Here is a 27,132-nt window from a genome sequence, read left to right on the forward strand (position 1 = left end):
AGGGAGGAGAGAAAGCAAAGTCCCGACTTAGGATCTTTCTAACAGATCACTGCCCACTTATTTTAAAACATTATTCCACGTCCTCAAGTAAGCATCATCCACATACTTTAACTCTGACGTTTGTCCCAAATACACTCAACTAGCAAATGTTTGAAAATCCTCCCCTCCTGGTGTAAAGAACAGCCTTTAAATTCCAAAGCCAGCCCTTAAATTCCTCCAAGATCACCTTTCAGAGCCTCCAAAACTAAATTTACCTCTCCTTTCCTGTGTAACCTGGCCTTCCTCCCTCCCCTACGGCCTTGCCAGTCAGGGGAAGTACTAGCACAGGTTAGGGAACCAAGCTTAGCAAATGTTTACTGAATGAGTGTCCAGCGCAGCTCAGTGATGTCACATCCGGCGTGCCCCGGTGACTTTCCACATCGCTCCGAGGGAGGTTCACTACCCTGAGGGTTTAAGCCAGAGTTTATAACTGCCGTCGACCTCCCTCTTTGCAGGCCAAAGCCTCGGAGCACCAGGTCAGAGGCCGGAGACTGGGTTTCCGCCTGTAGGGCCCGGCTCAGGGGGGAACCCTGTGCTAGGGGAGTGCGGGCGCTGCCCGGACAAAGGCGCTAGTGCAGGAGGGCCCGCTAACTTACCGCGGCGTTTTCTCCGGAGCTCTCGCGAGAGGAGCCGGGGCAAGATGGCTGCGCCGGGTCTTTCTGTGTGAGGAGGCGGCCTCGGCGGCGCCCGGCGTCGTGAGGTGGGCTCCCGAGCCGCGGCTTTCCTCGTCTCAGACGAGGGCCGCTGCCTTCGGGAGATGCGCGTGTCGCGGGCCCGCGGTCTCCCCGGGAGTTCATGCTGCGCGCGAGGGTCGCGGCCGCCTCTGTAATCGCCCGGCGCCGCCGCCGCTCCGGCTCGGCCCGCGGTGAGCTTCCCGGAGCCCGCCCTGCGCGCCGCGGCGGCGATGACCGGGGAGAAGATCCGCTCCCTGCGGAGGGACCACAAGCCCAGCAAAGAGGACGGGGACGTGCTGGAGCCCTGCGAGGAGGAGGCGACGGCCGCTCTCGGCGGCGCCTTCACGGGGGGCAGAAGCGGCGCGGGCGGCAGCGGCAAGGGCGGCAAGGCCTGCCATAAGATCTTCAGCCACCACCACCACCGGCTGCAGCTGAAGGCGCCTGCTGCGCCCGGCCCCGGCGCCCCGGCCCCGCTGCAACACAACGCGGTGACCGCCACCTGCCCGGCCCCGGCCTGCCTGGGCAGCAACCCCGTGGCTGTGGTCGCAGACGGAGGCAGCTGCCCCTCGCTCTACCCGGTGCACGAGTGCGTTTTTAAGGGGGACGTGAGGAGACTGTCCTCGCTCATCCGCACGCACAATATCGGACAGAAAGATAATCACGGTGAGCTCTGCCAGCTTTGCCGGTTTTCCATTCCCTGGGGGTCGGCCTCGGGGTTCTGGGCTCCGGCCCGCTCGCAGCGCACCTCTTTTAGCTTCAGCGTGCCGGGGTTAGGAGTTTGGGTGCAGAAGGGATGTTACTTTCTTGTCCACCTCAGCATCTTGGGATAAGTTGCCCGGTCTCTGCGGCAGGCCTTTCGTGTGCCAAAAGTCAGGCTAGCTCACATCCAGGCAGGTCTTCTTGGTTTTGGGAACTGTCTTTCATTGCCTGCCCTTCCTTCCTGGAGCTTTAACTTTGAACATGTATATTGTCAGTCTTTATCACCCAGTGCTGCTAGGTGTGAATTGTATTTGTCACCGTGCTGTCTTTTTTTTTTTTTTCTTGTTTTCAGGAAACTTAAAACACTGATTTTTGAAAGTTTCACAGAAATGCGTCGACATTTGATTTCCCAAAGCAATTGAAGAGACTTCTCAGTAGCTGTTTCTTTTTATTGCCTTTTTCACACTAGGAACAATGTTTCATCTGGACTGAGACTAAAGTCAGTACTATAATTTTCATAGTAAAGTCTTGTCTTAGCAGTATGTTTGAGAAAGCATAGTATATTTGGTACTGAACGATATCTTTTGGTCTCATCTTGTCAGCTGATTTTTCCCCCTTTAAACAACAAGGAGTTTTAAGATTTATTTGCATCCATTTTTTTTTTTTCGTGGTGCTGGGGATTGTGCCTAAGACCTTGTGTAATCGTAAATGGTTCAAACTAATGTGAATGGTGATACTATTTTTCAACAATTTAATAACAGGCCATTTTAAACTTAAAATAGTTAGCAAATATTGTTGGCAGCTGTTTTTAACCTAACATGGCAGTTATAAGGTAAACTGCTCAAAATAGCACTGCACATTAGTGCAATACCACCTGTGAAATAAGCTCCCTGAATTTCATTGGTTTCTAGGCTTCTTATGTGAAATTAGAAAATAAATAAGTACATTTTTTTCTTGTAGTTTTGTAACTGCACTTGTTTTCTGAATTTACAGTACTATGGTCATAATGCCACCACCTATTGTTTATCATAAATGAAATGCCTTTATATTACTTGTGATGAGTGCAACCAGTGACTCTGCCAGTGAAGTGTACCTGTGCCGCCTCCTGCACATTCTCATCAAGGAAGAAGGCTGCTGCTGTGCTCCCCAATGCTTTTATATGTCCCTCTTAAACTCTTACAAACAAGTCAGTCAATTCTGTGTGCCTGTATGTGGAGATCTGAGGACAGCTTGTGAGAGTCACGCCTAACCTTTATTGTGTGGGTCTCAGGATTGAACTCAGGTGTCAGGCTTGGACGTGACACAGAGCCATCTTGCTTGCTCCCTGTTCACCATTCCTGCAGTGCTACTTTTACTCTAGGTGCTTTGTGCCTGTCTTTGCTTCCACAACTCGGGGATTTCAGGCATATGCCACCACACCCAACTTTCTTCAGGACTCAAACTTAGGTCCTTATGCGTGTGTGGCAGGCATTTTACCAACTCAGTCTAGCCCTGTGTTTCTACTTTTAATGGACATTGTTAAATGATTTTCTTAAAAGGCTCTTACTGGGTTTCTATCAGAAAAGAGTCCAGAGAGGCACAAAACTTTGCTAAGGTTGCATATGCTATAGAAACCATGAGGCTAGAAATAGAAATAATGGCTGGGCAGTGGTAGCCCACAACTTTAATTCCAGCCCTCCAGGAGGATCTCTGAGTTCAAGGCCAGCCTGGTCTACAGAGCAAGTTCCAAGACAGCCAAGGCTATACAGAAAAACTCTGTCTCAGAAAACTGACGGACGGATGGACGGACAGACGGACGGAAGGAGAAATGATGGCTAGAATCCCTAAGTTCATGTCATCCTCTTTGTGAATTTCTGTTGGAGACCCACTGTATTGCAGGAAAGTCAGTCCTAACGTTTGTTTTGTTTTGTAGTAGAGTCTTTTAATCCATATTTCTCACTTAGTATTTACAATAGAAGTTTGTAGCCCCAGTTTATTTTTTCAGTTAGGAGCCTTGTATTCTTTATATAGGACCTTGTGGAAAGATTCTGTCACTAGATAGCTCTCAGTTTTTGTAGAACTTTTTGCATGTTTTTAAATTTCTTAGTGGAATGGCACAAATACATACACTGGGCCTTTTATCCACATGATGGCCCTTTAGAATCTTTGCAGGAGCTATGGCATGCACCTTATTTTCCAGTCAGTGGTATCTTCTGTAGCCATTTGTCATATGGAGGTGCTCTCTGAAATGTTTAAGGTGGTTCCTAAAACATAGCAAATACTCAGTGTTTTAAGTAAGTAAATTAAAACTGTAGAAACTTTCTGTTCATCTTCCCTGTGAGGACAAGGCAGTCACCATGCAGGCAGGGATGGCCTTGCACAGAAGCTTCACAGCAGCACAGCCTCACAGTACAAGACCAAAACAGGGCTGGAGAAGTGTCACTAGGGTTCAGATCATTTGCTGGTTTTCCAGAGGACCCAATCCAGTTCCCATCACCCATGTCAGGCCATTCACAGCCACCTGCAACTTCTATTGCCAGGGGATCCATCTAGCCCCCAGGAACCTGAACACATGTGGTATACATAGACATACACATGCTCCTAAGTAAAAATTAAAAATCAATTATATTTTCAAAAAGACCTAAAGGTTAAGAAAAAGACTTATATTTACTTATTTATTGGAGATAAGGTCACACTATGTAGGGTTGGCTGTTCTGGAGCTCAGTGTGTTGATCAGGCTGGCCTAAAATTAATAGAGACCCACGTGACTCTGCCAAGTGCTGGGATTAAAGGTGTGCACCACTACATCTGGCCTATTTTTATTATTTTGTGTAGGGGTGTGTGTGTGTGTGTGTGTGTGTTGTTTGTCTCCATGTGGGTATGTGCATGTGCAGGTGCCTTTAGAGGCCAGAGGTATAATTTCCCCTGGAACTTGAACTGCAGTTGGTTGTGAGCAGCCTGGTATAGGTGCTGGGACCCAAACTTGGGTTCTCTGGAAGAGCAGCAAGTGCTCTTAACCACTGAACCATCTCTAGCCCCAATTAAAAACTTTTTAATGCCTGTTCTCAAGTGATCTGCTGTTTTTCTCTCTTATCCCTTCTTGCATTTGTCTGTCACCTGCTAATCTAATTTTTGAGACAGGTCTCATTGTGTAGTCTGAGCTCTATCCTAAAGCTTGAGATTTTCCTCAGATTCTCACACCCAGCTTGCAATTACTTTTCAAACATAATGCTCTACAGTTAAGGTATTTCATTTTGCTTTTGTTATTTTTCTCTTGTTTTATGTGGACAGCTTGTTGATGTCTAGTCTGTCACTTCTTAAGCTTATTGTTCATTAGCCTCATCAGTTTGGACTGCTCTTTGATAAATTTTTGTTGTATATTGCTTTTTCCTTGATAAAATGTTGGTCAAATACATCTGCTAATTAAGTTCAGAAGAATTGTATTCTGGCCTTAAACATTACTTTAAAGGTTAAATATGATAAAATACATCTTGTGTTCAAGTATACCAAGCGATTGTGCCTTGGGGATATGTGTTTTTGGGGAATAGGAGAGAAATAATATATCAAAAGTATATGTCTTAGTTAGGGTTTCTATTGCTGTGAAGAAGCACCATGACCATGGTAAATCTTATAAAGGAAAACATGTAATTGGGATGGCTCACTTACAATTCAGAGATTTAGTCCATTATTGTTATGACGGGAAGCAAGGCAGCATGCAGTCAGACATGACGCTTACATCTTGATCCAAAGTCCTTACATCTTGATCCAAAGGCAACAGGAAGTGAACTGTCTCACTGTGCGTGGCTTGAGCATATATGAGACCTTAAAGTCTGCCTCCACAATGACATACTTTCTCCAACACGACCAAACCTCCTAATAGAGGATCTTTCTTAGGGGGCCATTTTTTTTTTTTCAAACCACCACAGTACACGAAAATACCATACCTTTTATCTTTATTACATCTTCAAATAAATTAGTTTTTTCCCATTAATATGAAATTAAAGATTAAGGAACCAGAGAGATGCCTCAGTGGTTAAGAGCACTTGCTGTTCTTACGAAGGTCTGGAGTTTGATTCCCAGCATTCATGTTGGGCAGCTCATAGCTGCCTGTAACTCTGACTCTAGGGGATGTAACACTGAGTTATGCTGCTGTGGGCACACATACCTGCATGCACACACACACACACACACACACACACACACACAATGCAAATTTTTAAAAAATGCATAGTCGCCGGGTGGTGGCGCACACCTTTAATCCCAGTACTCGGGAGGCAGAGCTAGGCGGATCTCTGAGTTCGAGGCCAGCTTGGTCTACAGAGTGAGATCCAGGACAGGCACCAAAACTACACAGAGAAACCTTGTCTCAAAAAACAAAAAATGTGAATAGTCTAGCCTTTTACATTGAGTGTCAAGATTTTTCTGAGTTACTTTTGCCCTAAGTAGTTTGGACAGTTCGTGTTTGTAATGGAAATAAGTGATTTTACTATTCAGTACTTCAGAATTGAAAATAGTAGAAATAGATTGAAGACTTGGTTTGAATTACACTTTCTGCTTGTTAAACATCTTAAGTTAATCAGATCTTCCTGACTGTTAGTAACTTTGAGGTGACTGATGGTGAGAGTACAGGATGTGTGAAGTGCTCATAGCTGTGAGAAGTTGCTGATGTATTTGGAGATTTAGTGACTCTGCCTTTGATTCTGTTGGCTGGTGTGTGACAGGCTGTCTTCTGTGGGTTGTAATAGCTTCCTTGTTCTTGAGGTTTAGGTAGATTTTTTGAGGATTTAATTTGATGGTCAATTAATGCTGCCTATCATTACAGTACAGTAGAGGTGAGATTATTGGACTCTTGGATCTGCTAGAGTTTTGTCTGCACGTATCTGCAGCAGTTACTGCAGGCTCTACAGGATTGTACTGGATTCTAGGAAACCCCTGTACCATGTCCTTATATGTGCTTCTTTTGGTTGGTTTTCAAGGACAGATCAGAGATCTGCCTTGTTCTAGAGTGAAAGTATTTTTGAGAGTAAAAACAGATTTGAGATTGGTCTCTTGGTTCTTAATGGCTTCTGTTTTAGTTTTGTTTTTGTTTTTAAATTGGTTGATTTATTCATTCAACAGATAAACATGGAGCTTCTAATATATGTGCTTTTGATGCTGGGGATGCAGAGGTGAACAGACTAGCACAATTCCTGTTCTTGTGGGGTTGCATGCCAGACAGTAGACAAACTAGTGAATGTGTGGTGTGACTGTTAATGAATGAGTCATATTGAGTGTGTGTGGGGAGGGGGGCACTAATGAGAGAGCTAAATAGAACAGTCTAGAACAGAGTTTCGAGCAGAAAACAGTAAATGCAAAGTTACTGCCATCAGGGACTCAGAGGGAGAACACTATGTGTGATAAAGTGGTCAGGAAATGGAAATGTGGCTGGAGTTTGGAGACTTGAGAGGCAGCCAAGCTTCCTGAGACCCTGTGAAGGTTTCTGTATGTAGCAACAGGGAATGTAGTCAGGTGGTTTTCAGCAGAAGTCTGACTGTGGTTGCAAGGCTCACCCTGCTGCTCCATGAAGGCACAGGTTCATGGAACAGCTGTTACCATAAATAGCTGTTACTAAAAGTGAGGGGTGGAGTGGATATAGGGTATTGTATGTTTGCTACAGTAGTAGTATTTTTGAGAGAGAATTTCTCCCTGCTTGGCTGAATTGAGCTTGGATATATGTCTGTAGAGTTGGAGCTGTGCTGAGTCTGGTATTGTAATTTTTTTGCTTTGCTCTATGATTAGGGTGTACAGATCAAAACTGTCTCATGATAACACAAGTCACTGCTTGCCTTCTGTGTGCTAGCCTGTTCACTGAGCACAAAAGCCCTGTTGAATGCTTGCCTTTTGGGTACTCTTGCTGCCATTCAGGCACTTTGTACAATGCCCTTCTGCATGCCGAGGGGAAATGGGGGAAAAATATTTCTGAAACTGACTATGAGCTAAACTACATACCCTTTCCCCACAGAACAACATTTTTTTCTTGGGGGAAAAAACAGGTTATAGACAATTTTAGACATTTGGCTGATTTTTTTTTTTTTTTCTGGTAATGAATGGAGTAAGCTTGATCCCATTCAGCATAAAACTATGCTTGCTGCTAATTAAAAGAAGAAGGATTAGCCAGGCGGTGGTGGCCTACGACTTTAATCCCAGCACTCAGGAGGCAGAGGCAGGTAGATCTCTGTGAGTTTGAGGCCAGCCTGGTCTGCAGAGTGAGTTCCAGGACAGACAAGGCTACACAAAGGAAAACTCTTGAAAAACTAAAACAAACAAACAAAAAGAATAAGGCTTGTAAATAATAAATAAAAGTTAGAATTTTGCAAACTTAACTCAGCCCTTTTAAGCTTCCCAGGTTCCTAGTTATTACAGCCACTGCTCTGGTCACATCCAACATGCTGTTTTGGTACTGTCTATTGGAATGTGTTAGATGGCCATGAACCTTTTCCAGATAGTGTTTTTCATGATGATATGTATTCTGTAATCATGTCTCAGGTTGGGAGTGAGTGCAGAGGTAGAGTACTGGACTCTAGTGTGTTTGAAGCCCCAAGTTTGGTCCTTTCCAACACACACACACACACACACACACACACACACACACACACACACACATACACACACACCATAAAAATTCTACCCACAGTGCGCTAGAGAGATGGCTCAGTAGTTAAGAGCACTGGCTGCTCTTTCAGAGGTCCTGAGTTCAATTCCCAACAACCTCTTGATGGCTCACAACCATCTGTAATGCGATCCCTTGCTCTCTTCATGTATGCAGGCATACATGCAAATAGAACACTCACATACATAACATACATAAATAAATCTTTCAAAAGGTGTCTTTTGAAAGAAAAAATAAAAATTCTGCCCACAGTACAAGAGAAACCAATGTGTTTCACTGTAACAGATCTTGACAGAATTTGGATTTCCCATTGTAAATGCTTTTAACAAATCATTACTTCATGAGTTTTAGTACAGTGTCAAAGAGTTCTCTCAGCTATCTAAAAAGGCTCTGAAAACTCCCTTTACAACAGTGAGACTTTGTAAAATATATTTTCTTCTTTTACTTCAAAACAACTTTTATTTTTGATGATGGTAATCTATCCTTTGCTCAGGGTAGGTAAAAATGTTTTATCCCTAAATAAATGCAGAACCAGATCTTAAAATATGCTCCATTCTATTATGGCATACGCTAAAGAAATTTATTTATTTATTTATTTATTTATTTATTTATTTAGGTTTTTCGAGACAGGGTTTCTCTGTGTAGCTTTGCACCTTTCCTGGAACTCACTTTGTAGCCCAGGCTGGCCTTGAACTCACAGAGATCCGCCTACCTCTGCCTTCCGAGTGCTGGGATTAAAGGCGTTCGCCACCACCACCCAGCCGAGAAATTTATATTTTTAATTAAAACATTTTAAGTAAGGGGCTCTTGTCATTAGTTTGGACAATGCACTTAAAGTTTTCAGAAGTCCTAATCTTATTTAGAAGCATTTTCCCCCATTGGCACAGTATTTCCACATAATTATGGAATAAATGACTGTAATTTGATACATACATGCATTGTTCAATGACCAAATCATCATAACTAGCATTTCTATCTCCTTAGATGTTTTCATTTTCTATGTCTTGGAAACCCTCAGACTTTGACCTCCAGTTACTCTGAATCATAGCTGTAGACTGTCACTTTCTTATTGTGCCAGACAACACCTCAGATATATTTGGTACCATTGTCCACTCTCACTGTTTTTCTCTGGTCTTCCCCTTCCTAGCCTCTAGTATGTACTGGATTAGCTCCTGTAGCATCTGTAGATGAGTGACAGCACCAGGGTTTGTCTTTCTGTGCTGTGTAACTTGCTTTTCTACCTTCCACAAGCACAAAAACAGTCTTGGTGCTCCCAGGTTATCTCCCTTCCCTTAACTACTTCTATCCATGTTGCCAGAAAAGAGCAAAGCTTTACTGGTTAAGTAGTATTCCACTGCCCATTTTCAAAGTCCATTTGTTTCGGTGGACACTTTATTGACTCTGTCTTCACTGTTGTATTTCCGTAAACACAAGCGTGCAGGCGTCTCTGGACAGAATCATAATGCTGAGACCCTGTAATACAGTTCCTAGTGTTGAGGTGACCCCCCAACCGTAAAATTTTTTTTGTTGCTACTTTATAACAGTAATTTTGCTATTGTTATGAACTACTATGTAGATATCTGTATTTTCCAATGGTTTTAGGTGACCCCTATGAAAAGGGTTGTTTGACTCCCAAAGGGGTTGAGACCCACAGGTTGAGAAACACTGCTTTAATATATATCCCAGAATGATAACGTTTAGTTATATGGTGTTTTAGTTTTGTTTTTTGATGAACCTGGCATTATAAAATACAGTAATGCCAGAATTAAGTAAAGTTGGCTGTGAGAGGCCATTTAAATAGCGATGTAGTGTGATTGTCTCTAGAAAGTCTGGTGTGACTGGAAGGTGCTCTGTCATGGAAGCCAAATGCAGGTAGCTGGTTAGAGCAGGTCTGTAAACACCTACTTCAGGGGCACCAAGTGAATGTCTTAGTTTGTCAGCTCTACAGGCTGTTCTGGGAGCAGCCATAAACCATTCACAAGAGATGAACTGTGGCTAGGTTCCAGGAGAGCTTTGGCATTTGCCAACTCTGAGTTGAAAATGTTCTGGGTTCCTTGAAATTTTCATATGAATTTTAATACCAGCTTGTCAATTCATGAGAAAATGGGGATTTTCCTGGAGATTGTTTTGACTTCACCAACTTGAGTAGTATTGGTGGCGTATTAGTTACTTTCATACCCGAGAAGCAATTTGAGGGAGAAAGGGTTTATTTTGTGCCCATGCTGGGGAGTAGCAAGGCAGGGGCTGCTCATAGCTGTGGCAGCAGGAGTGTGCACTGTTTGCTCACGTCTGGAGGACCAGGAAGCAGAGTACAGGGGACTTTCCACATTCAAGGGGCTTTCTCCTTTACCCCCTTTGTTCACTTCAGGGCCCCTTCCTCGGGATGGTGCTACCCACTTGTTCATCCAATCTGGAAACCTAAAGATATATCTGACCTGCTTGGCGTGGTGGCATAACACTTTCAATCTAAGCACTTTGAGACAGAGGCAGGCGGATATCTGAGTTCAAGGCCAACCTGGTCTACATAGTTAAGTTTCAGGACAGCCAGGGTTACACAGAGACCCTGTCTCGAAAAACCCAGAAGGAAAAAAAAATGATGTGTTTGACCAACTAATGTTTCGAGTGTATTATAACAATCTGATCTGTAAATTTGGTGTATTCTTTATATTTAGCTACTTAATTCCTTTTATCAGTGCTTAATAATTTTCAGAGTTTTTTTTTTTTTTTTTACTATTTTATCTTTGACTTTTGTAAAGCAAACCTCACTTTTCTAGTTCCTTAAATTCTCTGCTGAAGAGAATCTCACGGGAAAGTGCTGTGAATATTAGATACAGTGCTAGAGGGGTTAAGGGTGCTCATCCTCTTGAACCAGTGGAGGAGAAACGGAGGGAAGGGTAGTGCTTTTCCTTCTCTCTTATGAAACCTGAATTCTTCATTGCAGGAGGGGTGAGCAGAAAATAAAGTCCATTTTTTGATATCAGCGAAAAATATTCATTATAAGAAAAAAGGTCATTGTCACAGATGTTAATAATAATACTGAGAGAAACAGAAGAAAGATTTAGGTAATAATTGCTTGATTTTTCATTAATTCACTATAAGGATTATTTCTCTGAAACTGAAGAAAATAAGTCAGTATACAAAGAAACTGGAAATTTCAAATTAAATGTAGTTCCTTCATTTGACATGTAAATTAAATGCAGAAATATCTTGACATTAGAAAATAGAGTGATGTAGAAAATGTACTCAAAAATAAGTAATATAGAATTGCAGTAAATTGAAAAGATGAAAAATAAAAATATGTGGCTACTATGTACATTGTATTTGAAAGTGAACATAAGAACAATTAATTAGAGAATATTTAAAGAATAAAGGGAAAAGTCTTATTTTTTTGAGACAGAGCTACATGAAGCTCATTCTAGCCTTGAACTCATGATCCTCTTACCTTTGCTTCACTGTTGCTATGACTACAGGCATGCCTTCACCATACCCACAAGGAAATTCTGTTGATCTAAAATTAGATGTGATCCCAAAGGCAGAGATCTTTTGTGTTTTAGGGAGGAAAAGTACTGAAAAGAGAATTTTTAATTATTATCAGTGTGTGTACGTGTGGTCAAAGGACAAAGATCAGTTTTCTCCTTCCACCATATCTGTCCCTGGGATTCAAACTCAGGTTGTCAGGCTTGGGGGCAAGCACCTTTAACTATTGAGCCAGCCATCTCAGTAGTCCAAAAGAGAGTTGTTTTTTTTTGGGGGGGGGGCTTTTTGAAAATGAAATTTAAACTTTATTTTGAAATATTTCATAGCCATAGAAAAGTTGGAATAGTCCGGAGAACCCACAAATCTTTCTTTGGTTGCTGACAGACTTTCCTTCTTATCACTTCCCAAAACAGTTAGCATAGCTACTATGTGTGTGGTCTTTAGATATATAGTCTCCAGGTATAAGGCATGCAGAAGCCATGCATGGATTATTGGCAGATATTGGTCATTTTTATAGGAGGTTGTCTATAGTGGGCAGTTTTGGAACTGACCCTTGGGTACCAAGGAATGATTGTATACAAGAGTGTGAGAAGAGCTGAGAACATCCTGCCAGTTTACCATAAGCATTTCCCTACAGGACCACAGTACAGTGACCACATTTATATTACTTATTATGGAAAGTAGTTTCCTTTATTTTTAGTTTGAAGTTTTTATTTTTGTGTATTTTTATTTTATGTGTTATGAGTGTTTGCCTGCAAGTTTGCATGTACACCTCGTGTGCAATGCCCACACACACCAGAAGAGAGCATTAGATTCCCTGGAACTGTAGTTACCAATAGTAGTGAGCCACCATACAGGTGCTAGGAACTGAACTGGGGTCCTCTGGAAGAGCAGCCAGTGCTCTTAACAGGGAGCCATCTCTGCAGCTCCCTGAAGAGCTTCTTGATATCTTGGTGTTTAAGAGTTATTGAAGAATGCTGTCCCATACAGGTGAAAGAACTGTGAACTGCTTGAGAACTAGGACTGATTCTTACTGTTTTCTGTCCCCACATGAATAGATATGTGAAGTATTTGCTAAAAGGACAAAGACTAGTATGATAAATGAGCAACAAAAGGAATCTGAAGCCTGTGGGAACATCTCAGAGAGTGAATGTCCTGCTGGTTGCTTTGGGCACGGCAGGAAAGGTACTCTGGGCTTCACTTTTGCCCCCTTCTGAGTTTGCCATAGAAAACAAAAGTGTTATTTCTGCTTAAAGTTTGTTGACAACTATCCTGAACCCACATTTAAATAAAACCTTTTATGTTGTTATGGCTTCTAATATAATTTTGTTTTCAATTTTAGGAAACACTCCTTTACATCTTGCTGTGATGTTAGGAAATAAAGGTTAGTAAATATTTTTAATGTTTAACTTCACTCACACATCAGTTTTGTCATTAAAAAACATTATATTCATTTGTTTATATGTATGTGACTTGATGCATGTCTCTGCATGTGTATGGAAATCAAAGGACAACTTGTGGAAGTTGGTTCTCTCCTTCTGCCACATTGTTCCTGGGGATCAAAGTTAAGTTATCAGGTTTGGTGGCAAGAGTCTCCACCCAGGGAGCCATCTTGATGGCCCCAGTTTTGTCATTACAAATTATTTAGCCAAGGGCTAGAGAGATGGCTCAGTGGTTAAGAGCACTTGTTGGTTCAGTTCCTATTACCCACATAGTGGTTTACAACTGTTTGTAACACTATTTCCAGGGAATCTAATGTCATCTTTGGACCTGTGGGTACCAGGCATCCACATAGTGCACAGACATACATGCAGGCAAAAACACACATAAAATAAAATGAAGAAATGTTAAAAAAAAACCAAAAACTTAAAATATTAGTTTCAGGGGATCATGATAAGTAGCCAGAAGAAAAGAGTTTCCAGGTAAAATCCATTTAAGAAAAATCAAATTACTAAAACTGGCAATTTACCCTAGAGCTTTGATGAACTAGCATGTGCTGTGACTTTGAAGTTGGGCAAGCATAGCATTGTGGTGAGTTGTGTCCCATAGTTATTTGATATTCCCACTTCTTCATGAGTGGGAGAATCAAATGTTTTTTTAAGAGATAGGCACTTGGTGCAAAGAATTTTGGGAAAGACTTGAATAGATGATTCAGGACCCACAAACAATGTTGATATTCTGTTTTGAAAACATTTAAATTTTTTTTCTATTTTATGTGTATGTGTTTTGATTGCACATATACCTGTGTACCATGTTTATGCTTGGTGCACTTGGAGGCCAGAAGAGGGGTCAGATTCCTTAGAACTGGAGTTAAAGGTGACTATGAGCTACCCAACATTGGTACTGAGAACTGAACCCAGGTTCTCTGGAAGAGCAGGAAGTGCTTTTAACAATGGAGCCATCTCTTTAGCCCCTTAAAAATATTTTTAGATTAGATATTTTAAATTAAAAGTTTTCTTTAGGGCTTGATATAACTTCAGCTCCAAGAGGTCCTGCATTCTTCTTGCCTCCATGGGTATACACACACACACACACACACACACACACACACACACACACACACACACACACACACACACACGAATAACAAAATACATTTAAAAAAAAACTTTTTTGTGGGTTAGAGAGATGGCTCTGCACTTAAGAGCACTGACTGTTCTTCCAGAGGACCCAGGTTCAATTCCCAGCACCCAAATGACAGCTCACAACTCTCTGTAACTCTAGGATCCAACACTCACCTAGACATACATGCAGGCAAAACACCAATGAACTTAAAATAAAAATAAGTAAATTATTAATAAAAAATTTTTTTGCTGATATTCTCAGTGCAAACACATTGACTCATTTGGAATACAATTTTAAGAGATGAGCACGAAGTCTCTCTTCATTTCTTCTGATAGTATTATAAAAATATTAAAAAAATAAATAAAATAAAAAAATATTAATTCCAGCCGGGCAGTGGTAGTGCATGCTTTTAATCTCAGCACTCGGGAGGCAGAGGCAGGCGGATCTCTGTGAGTTCAAGGCCAGCCTGGTCTACAAAGCAAACAATTAATTCCATATTTATTACCTGAAGGGGATCTTTTCACCTTCATGCCTTCCTTTTAGCACACCCTCAGCTTGGGTTCACCAAAGTGCAGGCACTGCCTGCTGTGCTTTGCTGCCTGTGCTTTTCCCTGCTAGTTTCTAAGTTCTCTCACTTGATTGGTGATGATCTGTAGATGTAGCTGCTGCAGACATTCTACCCTAATTAATAAATAGTCGTAGAGTGACACTTTGACATCATATGAATGCTCTCTGAGAGCTTTTCCTCCGTCCAGTATACTGACTGGATGGTGTAACCTCCTTCTCTGGTTGCATCACTTGTTGACTGGCAGTAACTTATTTTTTGCCTCTGTGTGTTCTGATCATTCCCCTCACTCCTGTCCCCTTGCTGTCATTGCTCCTCTTTGAACCACACAGTCCTCTAGCAGTGTACACGAAACTGTGTATCCTTACGACCCATGAGGAACACTTAGTTGGCTATCAGTGTATTGAAAAATAATCATTCTTTGAGACAGTTGCACTCTATAGCCTTGACTGTCCTGGAATTCCCTGTGGTAGATCAAGCTAGCCTGCAACTTGCATCTATCTGCCTCTGTTGTGGGAGCCCAGCTGGGAGACTGGCTCCCACATTTTACAACAGGATACTCTTGAGGAGAGAGGGATAAGAGATATTAGATAGATGGATAGAGGAGAGAGAAATAGATAGAAACAAAAGATAGTCTGGGGAGGGCCTGGATCCTTATCCACTGGCCCCTTCTATCTCCTCTAAAGGGCTAGTTATAGGAATGCCAAGGGGTAGAGCAAAAGACCTCCCCCAGCTCAGCCAAGTGTAGACCCTTCCAATCACCTAGTAACCATGCGCATGGGCAAGCAATCCTCTAATGCAGCTCTGCTGCGTAAAGCAAGTTCAGATCTCACTAGGAAACCCTTGTGGCCTCCACACTCTGTCTCAGAGAGTGTTGGGATTAAAGGGGTAAGCCATTACACCCTGCAAAATAAGCCTTCTATATCACATATCCTCATGTACTTCAAGCAGAATTCCTTCAATGCCTTTATGAAATATCTACATTTGATTTATGTTATTCTAATAGAGTTCTCTACTGTTGTCATTCTTCTGTCACCAAGAATAATGCTGAAGTAATGCCATTCTTCCTTAGCCTACCCTGTCATGTGGCTGTAACATCTTTATTTCCTTCACAACAGTTGGTATATTTTTTAAAATTGATTGACTTGTTGTCCCCCTCATAGGATAAAAGTTCTGAAAATAAGACCTTATCTTCCTTCACTTCTGTTTCCAGTATCTAGAAGTTAGAAATGGCTGGGGATATAGCTTAGTAATGGGATGCTTGCCTAGCACATACCCACCATCTCCACCACTAAAAAGCTACATAAAAAATACGTATAGTAGCCACTTAAGTATTTCGTGGGTGCATGTGTGCATGAGTGTGTGAGTCTGTAACCACTGAGGACAGCAGAGTAATGATCCATGGGAGGTAAGAGGGTAATTCAGTTCAACACCGCTCAGCCAGTATTGGTTCAGACTTTGAGAGTCTGACCCTGACTAGCTTATTTTAGACATATTTAAGCACAGCACAATTTGGGAAAAAGTTTCCTAGTAATAATTAACTCAGACTTGTGAGCACAACAAAGTTTAAGATATGACTACATTAAAACTCTTTATAAAGAACGAGTGATATCTTCCATAAAGAGGTTCTGTAGATGGTCTGAGGGAGGATAGTGCTATAAATTGACTGTAACAAAGATATAAGGGTCTACGGTATCCGGTGGTTCTTTTTTTTTTTTTAAATTAAAGATTTATTTATTTATTTATTTATTTATTTATTTATTTTTTATCATGTATACAGTGTTCTGCCTGCATGTATACGCCTGCACTCCAGAAGAAGGCACCAGATCTCATCATTGATGGTTGTGAGCCTCCATGTGGTTGCTGGGAATTGAACTCAGTACCTCTGCAAGAGCAGCCAGTGGTCTTAACATCTGAGCCATCTCTCCAGCCCTCAGTGTAGTTTCTTTTGAAAGCACTCTTTTTTCTTCCTGAAATAAATAATTAGCATTTCATTGACATGACAGATATGTAAATTCTCCTTTGGGTCTTTTTAGGTTGTAGATATTTTCTTGTTTGTTTTTGTTTTGAGACAGGATTTTACCATGTAGCCCTGGCTGGTCAATGTGCAGACCAGGCTAGCCTCCAAACAACTCTCAGAAATCCACCTGCCTCTGCCTCCCAAGTGCTTAGATTAAAAGCATGTACCATCGTGCTCAGCTGAATTGTAGATATTTATATAAATTACTTTTGAGTTTCATAAGTTATCTTTTAGTTTTTGGAAACATGCTTCAAATATTCATTGGAGACAGGAAACAATACTTTATTTTTAGAGAGAATTCAATTTATTTTTAGGTAGGTTGGGTATCTTTGAATCTGGGAAAATGATACAACCTGGTTATACACATAGGAGTTTATAAGTTACTTAATTATACATAAAACAGAATTATTTCACATATGTAGTAACCTGGTTTCTTGAACTTTTGCATAACACTCACACTTAAAGATTCTAAAAATTGCATGTCTGATAATTATTACTAATTTTATGTTGCAGAATGTGCGCATTTACTGTTGGCTCACAATGCTCCGGTAAAGGTGAAAAATGCTCAGGGATGGAGCCCTCTGGCGGAAGCCATCAGCTATGGAGACAGACAGATGAGTAAGCAATACTTTAAAAATGCAAATTGATGTGTTGAGATAGTTTTTATGTGGTTTGACTTCTACTCAGTAATCTGAAAACTTACACATGAATTATCCATGGCTCTGGAACTCCAACATGGAGTAGCAGGAAGAGTTGAGTCATGTGGGAAAGCCTGCTCATTTCCTCTTTGAAGCATTCCATGTTTTTGGTGCTAGCTAGGGCTGTTTTATTTTTTTTGAAGTCAAGGTTGATTATCTTTCTGGCAAATTATTATTTCTGCTTAATTATTGGCTTACTAATTGAAATAAAAATTAATTATGGTTCTAACAGCACTTACCTACTTTCAGTGGTTGTAGACCTTCCTGGAAGCTAGGAACTGTGCTGTCTCTTGGTTTAGTCTCTGTGCCATTATGTTTCCATATCCTGGAGTTCTTTCATGGTGCTTTTCTACATTTCTTCACACCTGATAAATTCAGGGCCTGACTTAATCTGCTCAGACCTACTCAGGGCTAAAGGCGAATACTTTCCCCTTCTGTACCTGCTGGCTCCCTTGTTTGGAGTGGTCCTGGATTGGCACAGAATGGAGCACATAACCTCCCCATTCACTATCTGACTTTTGGGGGGCGTTCTTGACTGGGTAAACCATCTCCACTCCTGATACAACCTTTTCTGGGGAGATAGTTACCCACCCCTGGGTCAGGCTTAATTGTCTTCACTTGTATTTTTCTACATGGGTGTCTTCTCTGAACCTGTTGCTCAGGCATTAAAGCCTTCCCGAAGCTCCTTAGCATACATATTTGGCTTTCTATCTATTTTTTCCTTAGGAACAAATACCACTAAAGTCCAACTTGGTGAACCAGTGAGTTTTATTGTTACTACTTACAGGAATATGGGTGAGGGGTTACTTAAGGAGCAGAAATGACCCAAAGACAGCTGCGTCACCAAAGCCCACCCCAGCTCACAAAGCTTGGAACTTGGAGCACACTGCACAGTCTGCAGGCGGATCTACAGTTGGAGAGTGTCCTTTCCAGGTGTCTCAGTTGTTCTAAACCTCTTGCAGGCAGCTCAGATGGTTTCTGCTTCTTCCAGGAAGAGCTGGTCTGGTCTGAAAGAGTCGTCTTTGCAGCTTTGCTTGTCTGAGAGTCTTTGCAGCTTGGCTTAGCTTCATATTAGAGGAACTTTCAGCTTTTATTACTTACTAATTTCAGGGACTTCTTGAAGCTATTCTGAATTGTTTACCTTCCTGCTTAAGGAGTTTCCTATAGGATAGAATGTTTTAATCTCTAAAGAAACTGTTACACAACAACATCATGTCTGATATATAGATCTCATTTTTGCAAATATAAATTTACAGGCTTTAATCTGGATGGCTGGAAGCAATTACCTGGTTTTAATCTGGATGACTGGTACTATTATTATTTCATAGTTAAGGTGGGAAAATCAACTAAAAACAGCTTTGTAAAAAATCATATTTATTGAAGAATTGTCTAGCATTGAGTACTTTGAGGCTGCTATGTGGACTCAGTCTTCTGTGCTAAGTTTTGGATTTTTCTGGATAGTTTCTTAGGATTCATTTCTGCGTGTAATCCACATATTACACATGTGAATTGCCTGAATTTCTTGGACAACTTTGAATGATGAGGCTATATTTGACTATAAAATGTAATATGTGATGTTAATTCTATGGTACACAGCTATTGGCGTGGGTGCTTTTTTTGTTATATATTGATAGTTGTCCTTTGTGGACAAAATGAGAAATCACTATGAGATCGAGAAATGGGCCTCATCATAGAAGTATTTCAGGGAAAAGGTAAAATATGCATATTTAAGAGAATGAGAATGGAGTAGTACCTTGTCTGAAGGCCTTTCTTTGATTTTTCTAACCAGGTACTAGAGTTAAGGGAAACTAGTGAGGACCCTGGGACTTCCAAGGAGTTTTTATTCACAGTAAAAGTCATTTTGAGTTTATCATCTATAAAGAGAACCAGGAAATATTTCTTACATTTCAGGACATCTCTGTATTCAGTTTTATATTTTACTACAACCTATCACATAAAATAAATATTTAACTCCTAATAATCCCAGCACTTGGAAAGTAGAGGTACTCCAGGAATTTGTGAGTTTCAGGCTAGCCTGGGCCGCTTCTTAGACCCTGCCTGATGAATAACCTAGACAGCAAAATGAAGTGAAAACCCAAATATTTAACTGTTAAAGGAGAGTTAATTGAACAATGGTGTTTGTTTAGAAATGTCGATGTGAAGTTGTATTTGTGATGTTGCTTAAAGAGATGGCTTTTAAGTCTTTATTTAGGCCGGGCAGTGGTTGTGCACACCTTTAATCCCAGCACTTTGAAGGCAGAGGTGGGTTACTCAGAGAAACTCTGTCATGAAAAACCAAAAAAAAAAAAAAAGGGGGTGAGGTGGGGTGGGGTTGGGGAGAGTGGGAGGAGGAGTGAGAGGAGGATCTGTGGTTGGTATGTAAAGTGAATAATAAAATAAAAATTAAAAAACAAAACAAAACAAAAAAACCATTTGGATGCATTGCCTTGAAATTTTCTGTGGCATAGACAATTGCATTTTTTGGATAAATCAAAAAAATTATTATAAATTATTAGCAGAAGTTTTGTGATCTACTTGTCTTTTTAATTTAATTTTTGCTAATTTTGCTAATGTTTTGTGCTGTAGATTAAGCAGTCAGTGCTAGGAATGTAGCTCAATTGATAGAAAAATATAATACTCATGAAGCCCCGAGTTTGATTTCCAGCACTGCATAAAACTGGGCATTTGAGTTACACTCAAATAATAATAAAAAACCTGTGGCCAGATATTAAGGTAAATGCTGAAAGATCAGAGACAAAGGAACAATCCACAGCCACCACCTCTTACCTCACCAACTCCTCAGCCTGAGAGAGTTCCAGCCGAAAGAGCCTCTAGTTGAAAGGGATGTTTCTGCTGAAAAGCCTTTAGTTCCTGTCTCCTCATACCTTATATACCTTTCTCTGTCCAGCCATCACTTCCATGGGATTAAAGGCATGTGTGCTTTCCAGTACTGGGATTAAAGGTGTGTGCTACCACTGCCTGGCTGTTTTCTCTCCTAGACAATCTCATATAGTCCAGGGTGGCTTTGAACTCACAGAAATCCAGACAGATCTCTCTGCCTCCTGAGTGCTAGGATTAAAGGTGTGTGCCACCATTGCCTAGCCTCTATGTTTAATCTAGTGGCTTGTTCTGTTCTCTGATCTTCAGGCAGAGTTTATTTGGGTACACAATATATCACCACTTTTGAGCACTGGGGAAGTGGAGGCCTGAGGATCAGAAGTTAAGGCCATCCTCTTTTACAAAGTGAGTTCTAGGACAGCCTAGGCTACAGGAGACAGGGTCTCCAAAAAATAAAAAAAGGAACAGGAAAAGAAATCAGATAATGCTAAACTACTATTAGCATTATCAGGGACTATTCACTTTAAGATTTCAAGGTTATATTGATTTTCTAACTTAAAGTGTTTACCTGGTCGGCAATGATGGTCTGGGGGAAAATGGATATAACTTTAATTCATCTTAACCTCTTTCCCAGAGTTTCCAGCTTTTCCTGATGCGGGCAGCTATGGCTTGTTGTCTTGGTCTCTGGTTGTCTTTGGTCTCTAGGGCTTGTTCATAGTTTGTGCAGGGTTATGTCATGGAATAACTGATTTTATGGTAGTTTTGAGTATTTTGTTGGGCACTGTCTAATTTTTTGAGCACACCAGAGTGTGCTGATTTGCTGTATACCTAGACTTGGCAGTTTTCTTCATTTAGGCTTTATTTTTTTATTTTTAAGAGAGGAGGATTTTCTTGTGACACATTTTCAGAGTGATCCAGTTGTTTATTTAGCACATTTCTAATTAATTATCCAGTATTCTTCCTTATACAAGCTTTGTGAGATCTTGTCATATGTATGTTGTTTTCAGATTTTTATCTCTCCTAAAGATTTATTCCGTTAACTCATTAATAGATGATTACAAATTGCAAAGATAAATTGAGACTACTATATTAGGATTTCTTTTCCCAGTAGTCAAGTTTTTCTTAAAAGTTTTGTATTAGGGGGCTGGAGAGATATCTCAGCAGTTAAGAGCTCTTGCTGCTTTTTTTTTTTTTGGTTTTTCGAGACAGGGTTTCTCTGTGTAGCTTTGCGCCTTTCCTGGAACTCACTTGGTAGTCCAGGCTGGCCTCGAACTCACAGAGATCCGCCTGGCTCTGCCTCCCGAGTGCTGGGATTAAAGGCGTGCGCCACCACCGCCCGGCTTCTCTTGCTGCTTTTTTAAAGGACCTACCCCTCATATAGTGGAGGGGATAGCTCACAGATGCCTGTTACTCCAGTTCTAGGGGATCCAACACTCTTCTGGCCTTTTCCGTGCACCCACATGGCACACATAGACACACAGACACACACACAGACACACACACACACACACACACACTCATATATACATAAATAAGAAAATCTTATAACAAGTTTTAATATTGGGGACTTTGATTTATTACTACCCTGAGTTTTCAAAATTTCACAACTTTTATTTCTTTTTAAAAAAAGAAGATAGAAAAGAGACAAGGGCTAGCAGGATGTCTTTAGTGTGTAAAGGCACTTGCCACCTAATAATTCAAGCATGATAACCTGAGTTCAACACACAGAACCCACATAAAGGTGAAAGGAGAGAACTGAGTTCATAGAGTTGCCTATGACTTTTGCATACACATTTTGCATCCATACACACCACAAATTACACACGATGCACTCATACATTATATATCCACACACACTCCCAGTAATATAATGCAAATTTTAAAAAATTTAAAAAGCAGTGACATTCACTGTAGAAAATTAACAATTATGGAAAAAATAGAGAAAAATACTAATTAGTTGTTTTCTTTAAACCTCAGTCACAGCTCTTCTAAGGAAACTCAAGCAGCAATCCAGGGAGAGTGTTGGAGAAAAACGACCTCGGTTATTAAAAGCCCTGAAAGAGGTAAGCTGGGCTTCTTTGCTGATTCTTTACTTTAACAATAATTATAAGTATATGTTTAGAAAGCATTTAAGAGTGTGTGTGCATGCATGTGTGTAGATAGGTAGAGTGCCCAAGGAGGCAAGAGAGGATTGGAACTGGAATTACAGGCAGTTGTGAGCTGCCCAACATGGGTGCTGAGGACTGAACTTCATGCTTTGCAGGAGCAGCAGGTGCTCTTAACCTCTGAGTCTTTCTCCAACCATTTAAGTAATCTTTTAAAATGTGGTTAAATTCTCACCAGTTAAGGATCAATACATGGTGAAGGTCATTTTTAAATTAAGTAATTGAAATAAAATTCTGGGGTTATAAAATGTGGGTATGTTATTGGTAGAAACATTAGAAACATATTTTCATTGAACTGGGAAGATATTACTATATTTAATAACTAGACAAGTGCTCTAGAAGAGGTGTGTGGCTGGATAAATCTTTCCCACCTGAGAGTACCCAAATAACCAGTCAGAGGTTTAATATTAATTATAAGCTGTTTGGTCTATGGCCCAGGCTTATTACTAACTAGCTCACTGATCTTAAATTAACCCATTTCTATTCATATATATATTTTCATCTTTTTTATTTTATTTTTTACTTTTATTTTTTTGGCTATTCGGGACAGGGTTTCTCTGTATAGTTTTAGTGCCTGTCCTGGATCTCACTCTGTAGACCAGGCTGGCCTTGAACTCACAGAGATCCATCTGGCTCTGCCTCTCGAGTGCTGGAATTAAAGGCATACACCACCGCCACCCTGCTATTCATCTATATTTTGTCACATGTCCGTGGCGTTAATAGTCTGATGGCATCTTATCTTGGGCGGCTGGATGGTGTCTGTCCTGACTCCGCCTTTTTTCTCCCCGTGTCTCTGCTTGGATTTCTTACCTAGCTATAACCTATCTTGCCATAGGCCAAAGCAGCTTCTTTATTAACCATTTGTAGCAACACATATTCACAGCATACAGAAAGACTATCCCACAGCAGTGGTGTATCATGGTATCATGGTTGGTAGCCACATCTTCCTGAGGCTGTTCTAAGAAGATGTTTTGACAGTTTTATTCTTTCTTTTGTTATTGTTGTTGTTGTTGTTGTTTGTTTTGATTTTTCTATACACAGTTTTACTGTGTAAACCTGGCTGTCCTGGAACTCACTCTGTGGAGTAGGCTGGTCTTGAACTCACAGAGATCCTTCTGCCTCTGCCTCCAGAGTGCTGGGATTAAAGGCATGTGCCACCACTGCCTGGCTAGTTTTGTTCTTTTCATACTCTAAATATAAGAAATATAAAAACAATTTCTTATTTCTCCTCTAGTCTTTAGATCTTAAATGATGTCAGGTATTTTTTGGTGGTGGGGGTGCAAAACGGTAAGTATCAGAGCTTGTAACTAAACTAAGACAAATTTAATAATTTTCCGTACTTTATTTCTCAGCTAGGTGACTTTTACCTAGAACTTCACTGGGATTTTCAAAGCTGGGGTAAGAGTGTGCTATATTTTGTTATAAAATACAAAATTATAGAAATGTTAGAATGACACATTTGATACTTATTTAGAGAAAATTTATGTTCATTGTGTTTAGCATGATCATTGTAAAACCCATTAATAATTCCATTTCCAGCTAGAGAAGCAGCTCTCAAAATTCTAGTCTTTAAGATGGAAAAATTACCTTAAAATAATTTTTGTAACAAAAACAAGCTTGAAAATTATAGCATTTTAGTCGTACATCTCACATCTGCAATCCCAGTACTAGGAAGGCTGAGGCAGAAGTGTAACCACAGGTTTGAAGCCATGCTAAGTGAGGCTACACTGGGCTACAGTACTACAACGTGACCCTTTTTAAAAAACAATACTGGGACTCAGTGGTTAGGAGCCTTGGCTGCTCTTCCAGAGGACCCAGGTTCAGCTCCCAGCACCCACAGCAGGCAGCTCAAACTGCCTGTACTCCAGTTCAGGGGGTCCAATGCCCTCTTCTGGTCTCTGTGGATACTGCATGTACGTGGTGTACATAAAATTAAAAATAAAATAAAATCTTAAAAAATATTATAATTTAGCTGGGCAGTGGTGGCACACGCCTTTAATCCCAGCACTCTGGAGGCAGAGGCAGACGGATCTCTGTGAGTTCGAGGCCAGCCTGGGCTACAGAGCGAGTTCCAGGAAAGGTGCAAAGCTACACAGAGAAACCCTGTCTGAAAAAAAAAAAATTATAATTTAATGTAAAGAACCTCAAAAAACGTAAAATTATTAATTAGAATACTCAATTTAAGTAAGTTTGAAGTATAGTTCTTAAATTTTTGAGAATTTGCTTAAAATTCTTTGTAGTTTATCATCTTTCAGTCATTTTACCCCTTAAGTACTTTCTAGCCACTGTCTTAACATAGAGCTTGTTATTTATGAAAGGTTTTAATTTTGATCTTGTTATTTTGCACCCATTTATTTATCATAGCAACGAAAGCTTTTCTCCTTTTATCAAACATGAATCTGTTCAGAGAAAATGTCCAAACACAGAGTTTCCTATTAATAACCTATACATTTTTAAAAGCTAACTGAAAGACTAAATTTTCTTTATTCTTTATTTATTTTTTTGTTTTCAAGACAGGGTTTCTCTGTATAATATCCCTGGTTGCCCTGGAACTTCCTTTGTAGAGTAGGCTGGACTCGAACTCGCAGAGTTCTGTTTGTCTCTGCTTTCCAAGTGCTTGGATTAAAGGCATATGACACCACTGCCTGGCTTAATTTTATTTTTATTAAAGATTTAATAAATTTTAATATAATAAACATTTTTACCAGCATCTGAGTTTTTTGAATGATTAGTGGTCCCTAAAATGATTATTGAAACCATATAGTGACAAAACTATGAAGTGTATTCCATTTTATGTAATTGTATGTAGTTTGGAAGTTAAATAATATTTATATGTTTTGTTTTTATGCTATATTCATATTCTGTAACATATAGTACATTTTGTTACATACTGTCTATAAATAGGTCATTCTAGATCTTACTAAAAACTATTCAGCAGTAGTAGAAAAATAATAGACATTTTACAGTTTTGAGGCCATGGAAGATTGATAAACATAATTTGAAGAATTACATTCTGACATTGATATCCTTTAATGCAAGTTACACTTTCAGAATGTGTTGGGTGTTCACACTCACTTCAGCTACCACTCAGTACAACTTAGGGGCTGGGGAGATGCTCAGCTGGTAAAATGCTTGCTATTCAAGTGTTAGGACCTGAGTTCTGATCCTGCACCCATGTAAAATGCTGGATGCAACGGTGCATGAATATAATGCCATGCAGAGAGGTAGAGGCAGGAGGGTCCAGAGACTTGCCATTCTAGCCAAATTGTTGAGCTCCTTGTTCAGTGAGAAACCCTGTCTCAAAAACAAGGTGGAGTTCAACAGAACAAGACACCATCAACCTTTGACCTCTACATGTATGCACACCTAGGAGGATAGATGTTGGTGGGTAAATGGTGCGGTTTCTCTGTGACTTTGAAACTGAGGCACAGTAAGCCTAAGTAATAAGAGTATGTGTTTGGGGTTCAAACTTAAATTCAGCGGCCTCATTTCAAAGATGTCTCTTAATATGTTACTTTCCTGCTATTTTTCCAAATGATATTTAAGGGATCTATTAGATAAGACCGAGGATCGCCTATTTACTATTAAGAAACATTTAGTGACCTCAGAGTAGTTTTTTGTCATCCATAGTATCACACAACAGCCTGAAGTGAATGGAATTAGTTCTGCTACTCTTGGAAGTGGACGGGGTTAAGGGCATGCCTAGTAAAGTACGTTGACACTATAGTTGAGCAATTTCTGAGGGGGAGGTTGTAGCACGAATCTTAAAAGTTCTTATTAATAAAAACAAACCCAGAGCCAGGTATTGGGGTGAACGCTGAATGATCAGAGAAACAGAACAAGCCACAGCTTCCTCACCTCGTTAATTCCTCAGCTGATCCTGTTTCCTCAGACTGGAAGTCTCTTCAGAGTCCTCATCCAGAATGAATCTCAGCTGAACTGTTTGTTGCTCGAAAGCCTAAAAGCTTAACCAGCTCTAGTTCCTGGTTTTCATGTCTTATATACCTTTCTGCTTCCTGCCATTACTTCCTGGGATTAAAGGCATGAGTCACCATGCCTGGCTGTTTCCAGTGTGGCTTTGAACTCACAGAGATCCAGATGGATCTCTGCCTCCCAAGTGATAGGATTAAAGGTGTATGTGCCACCATTTTCTGGCCTCTATGTCTATCTAGTGTCTGTTCTGTTCTGACCCCAGATAAGTTTATTAGGGTGCACGATATATTGGGGAACACATTATCACCACAAGAGGTACTATCTTAAAGGCAATCATCAACATTTGGTGAATTAGTAAAATGTTTAATGTGCTGTTTTTTTTTTTAAATTTGCAAATGCCTTAGACTTTACTTTTTAACCGTTTGCTTCTAAAATTACAGTGCCTTTGCTTTCCCGAATTCTGCCTTCTGATGCCTGTAAAATATACAAGCAAGGTATCAACATCAGGTGAGGTGATGCGCTTTGTGTTCTGAGTTAAAGAAAGTTAAATTCTGGAGGAAACTTTTCTGATAGTCATAGTTTACTTGTGTTTAGTAACTTAAAATACTGTAACACATTCATATACTTTACTCATGTAAGACCTATTGCAGATAAGGAACCAAAATCATCAAAATCCTCCTGAAGTTGAGATGAGCTTGTCATCGAAGCAGACTCATCAGTGAAGGCCATGCTGCAATGTTCCCCTAGTCTTGGATGTGTTTAGGAATAAGGACACCTAAGGAGGACCTATCCCACATCTTGCCTTTTTCTCTGTATGTTCCACACCCTTCA

At 40.4% G+C, this 27,132-nt stretch overlaps 1 protein-coding gene across 1 annotated transcript in view; it reads left to right on the top strand.

The window, feature by feature from the left end:
• Positions 1-833: 833 nt before the first annotated feature.
• The window catches only part of Ankrd13c (ankyrin repeat domain 13C), a 54,571-nt gene continuing 28,272 nt past the window's right edge, over positions 834-27,132 (top strand). The window contains exons 1-6 of the mRNA XM_052730459.1: positions 834-1,376; positions 12,860-12,901; positions 17,181-17,285; positions 22,181-22,266; positions 23,721-23,766; positions 26,742-26,808. Of these exons, the coding sequence (XP_052586419.1) occupies positions 944-1,376; positions 12,860-12,901; positions 17,181-17,285; positions 22,181-22,266; positions 23,721-23,766; positions 26,742-26,808 (779 nt within the window). The 5' untranslated portion in view covers positions 834-943. The remainder of the gene's footprint in view (positions 1,377-12,859; positions 12,902-17,180; positions 17,286-22,180; positions 22,267-23,720; positions 23,767-26,741; positions 26,809-27,132) is intronic.

Source organism: Peromyscus californicus, unplaced genomic scaffold (genome assembly GCF_007827085.1).
Source record: "Peromyscus californicus insignis strain IS unplaced genomic scaffold, ASM782708v3 Scaffold_9__1_contigs__length_137607984, whole genome shotgun sequence".
NCBI lineage: Eukaryota > Metazoa > Chordata > Mammalia > Rodentia > Cricetidae > Peromyscus > Peromyscus californicus.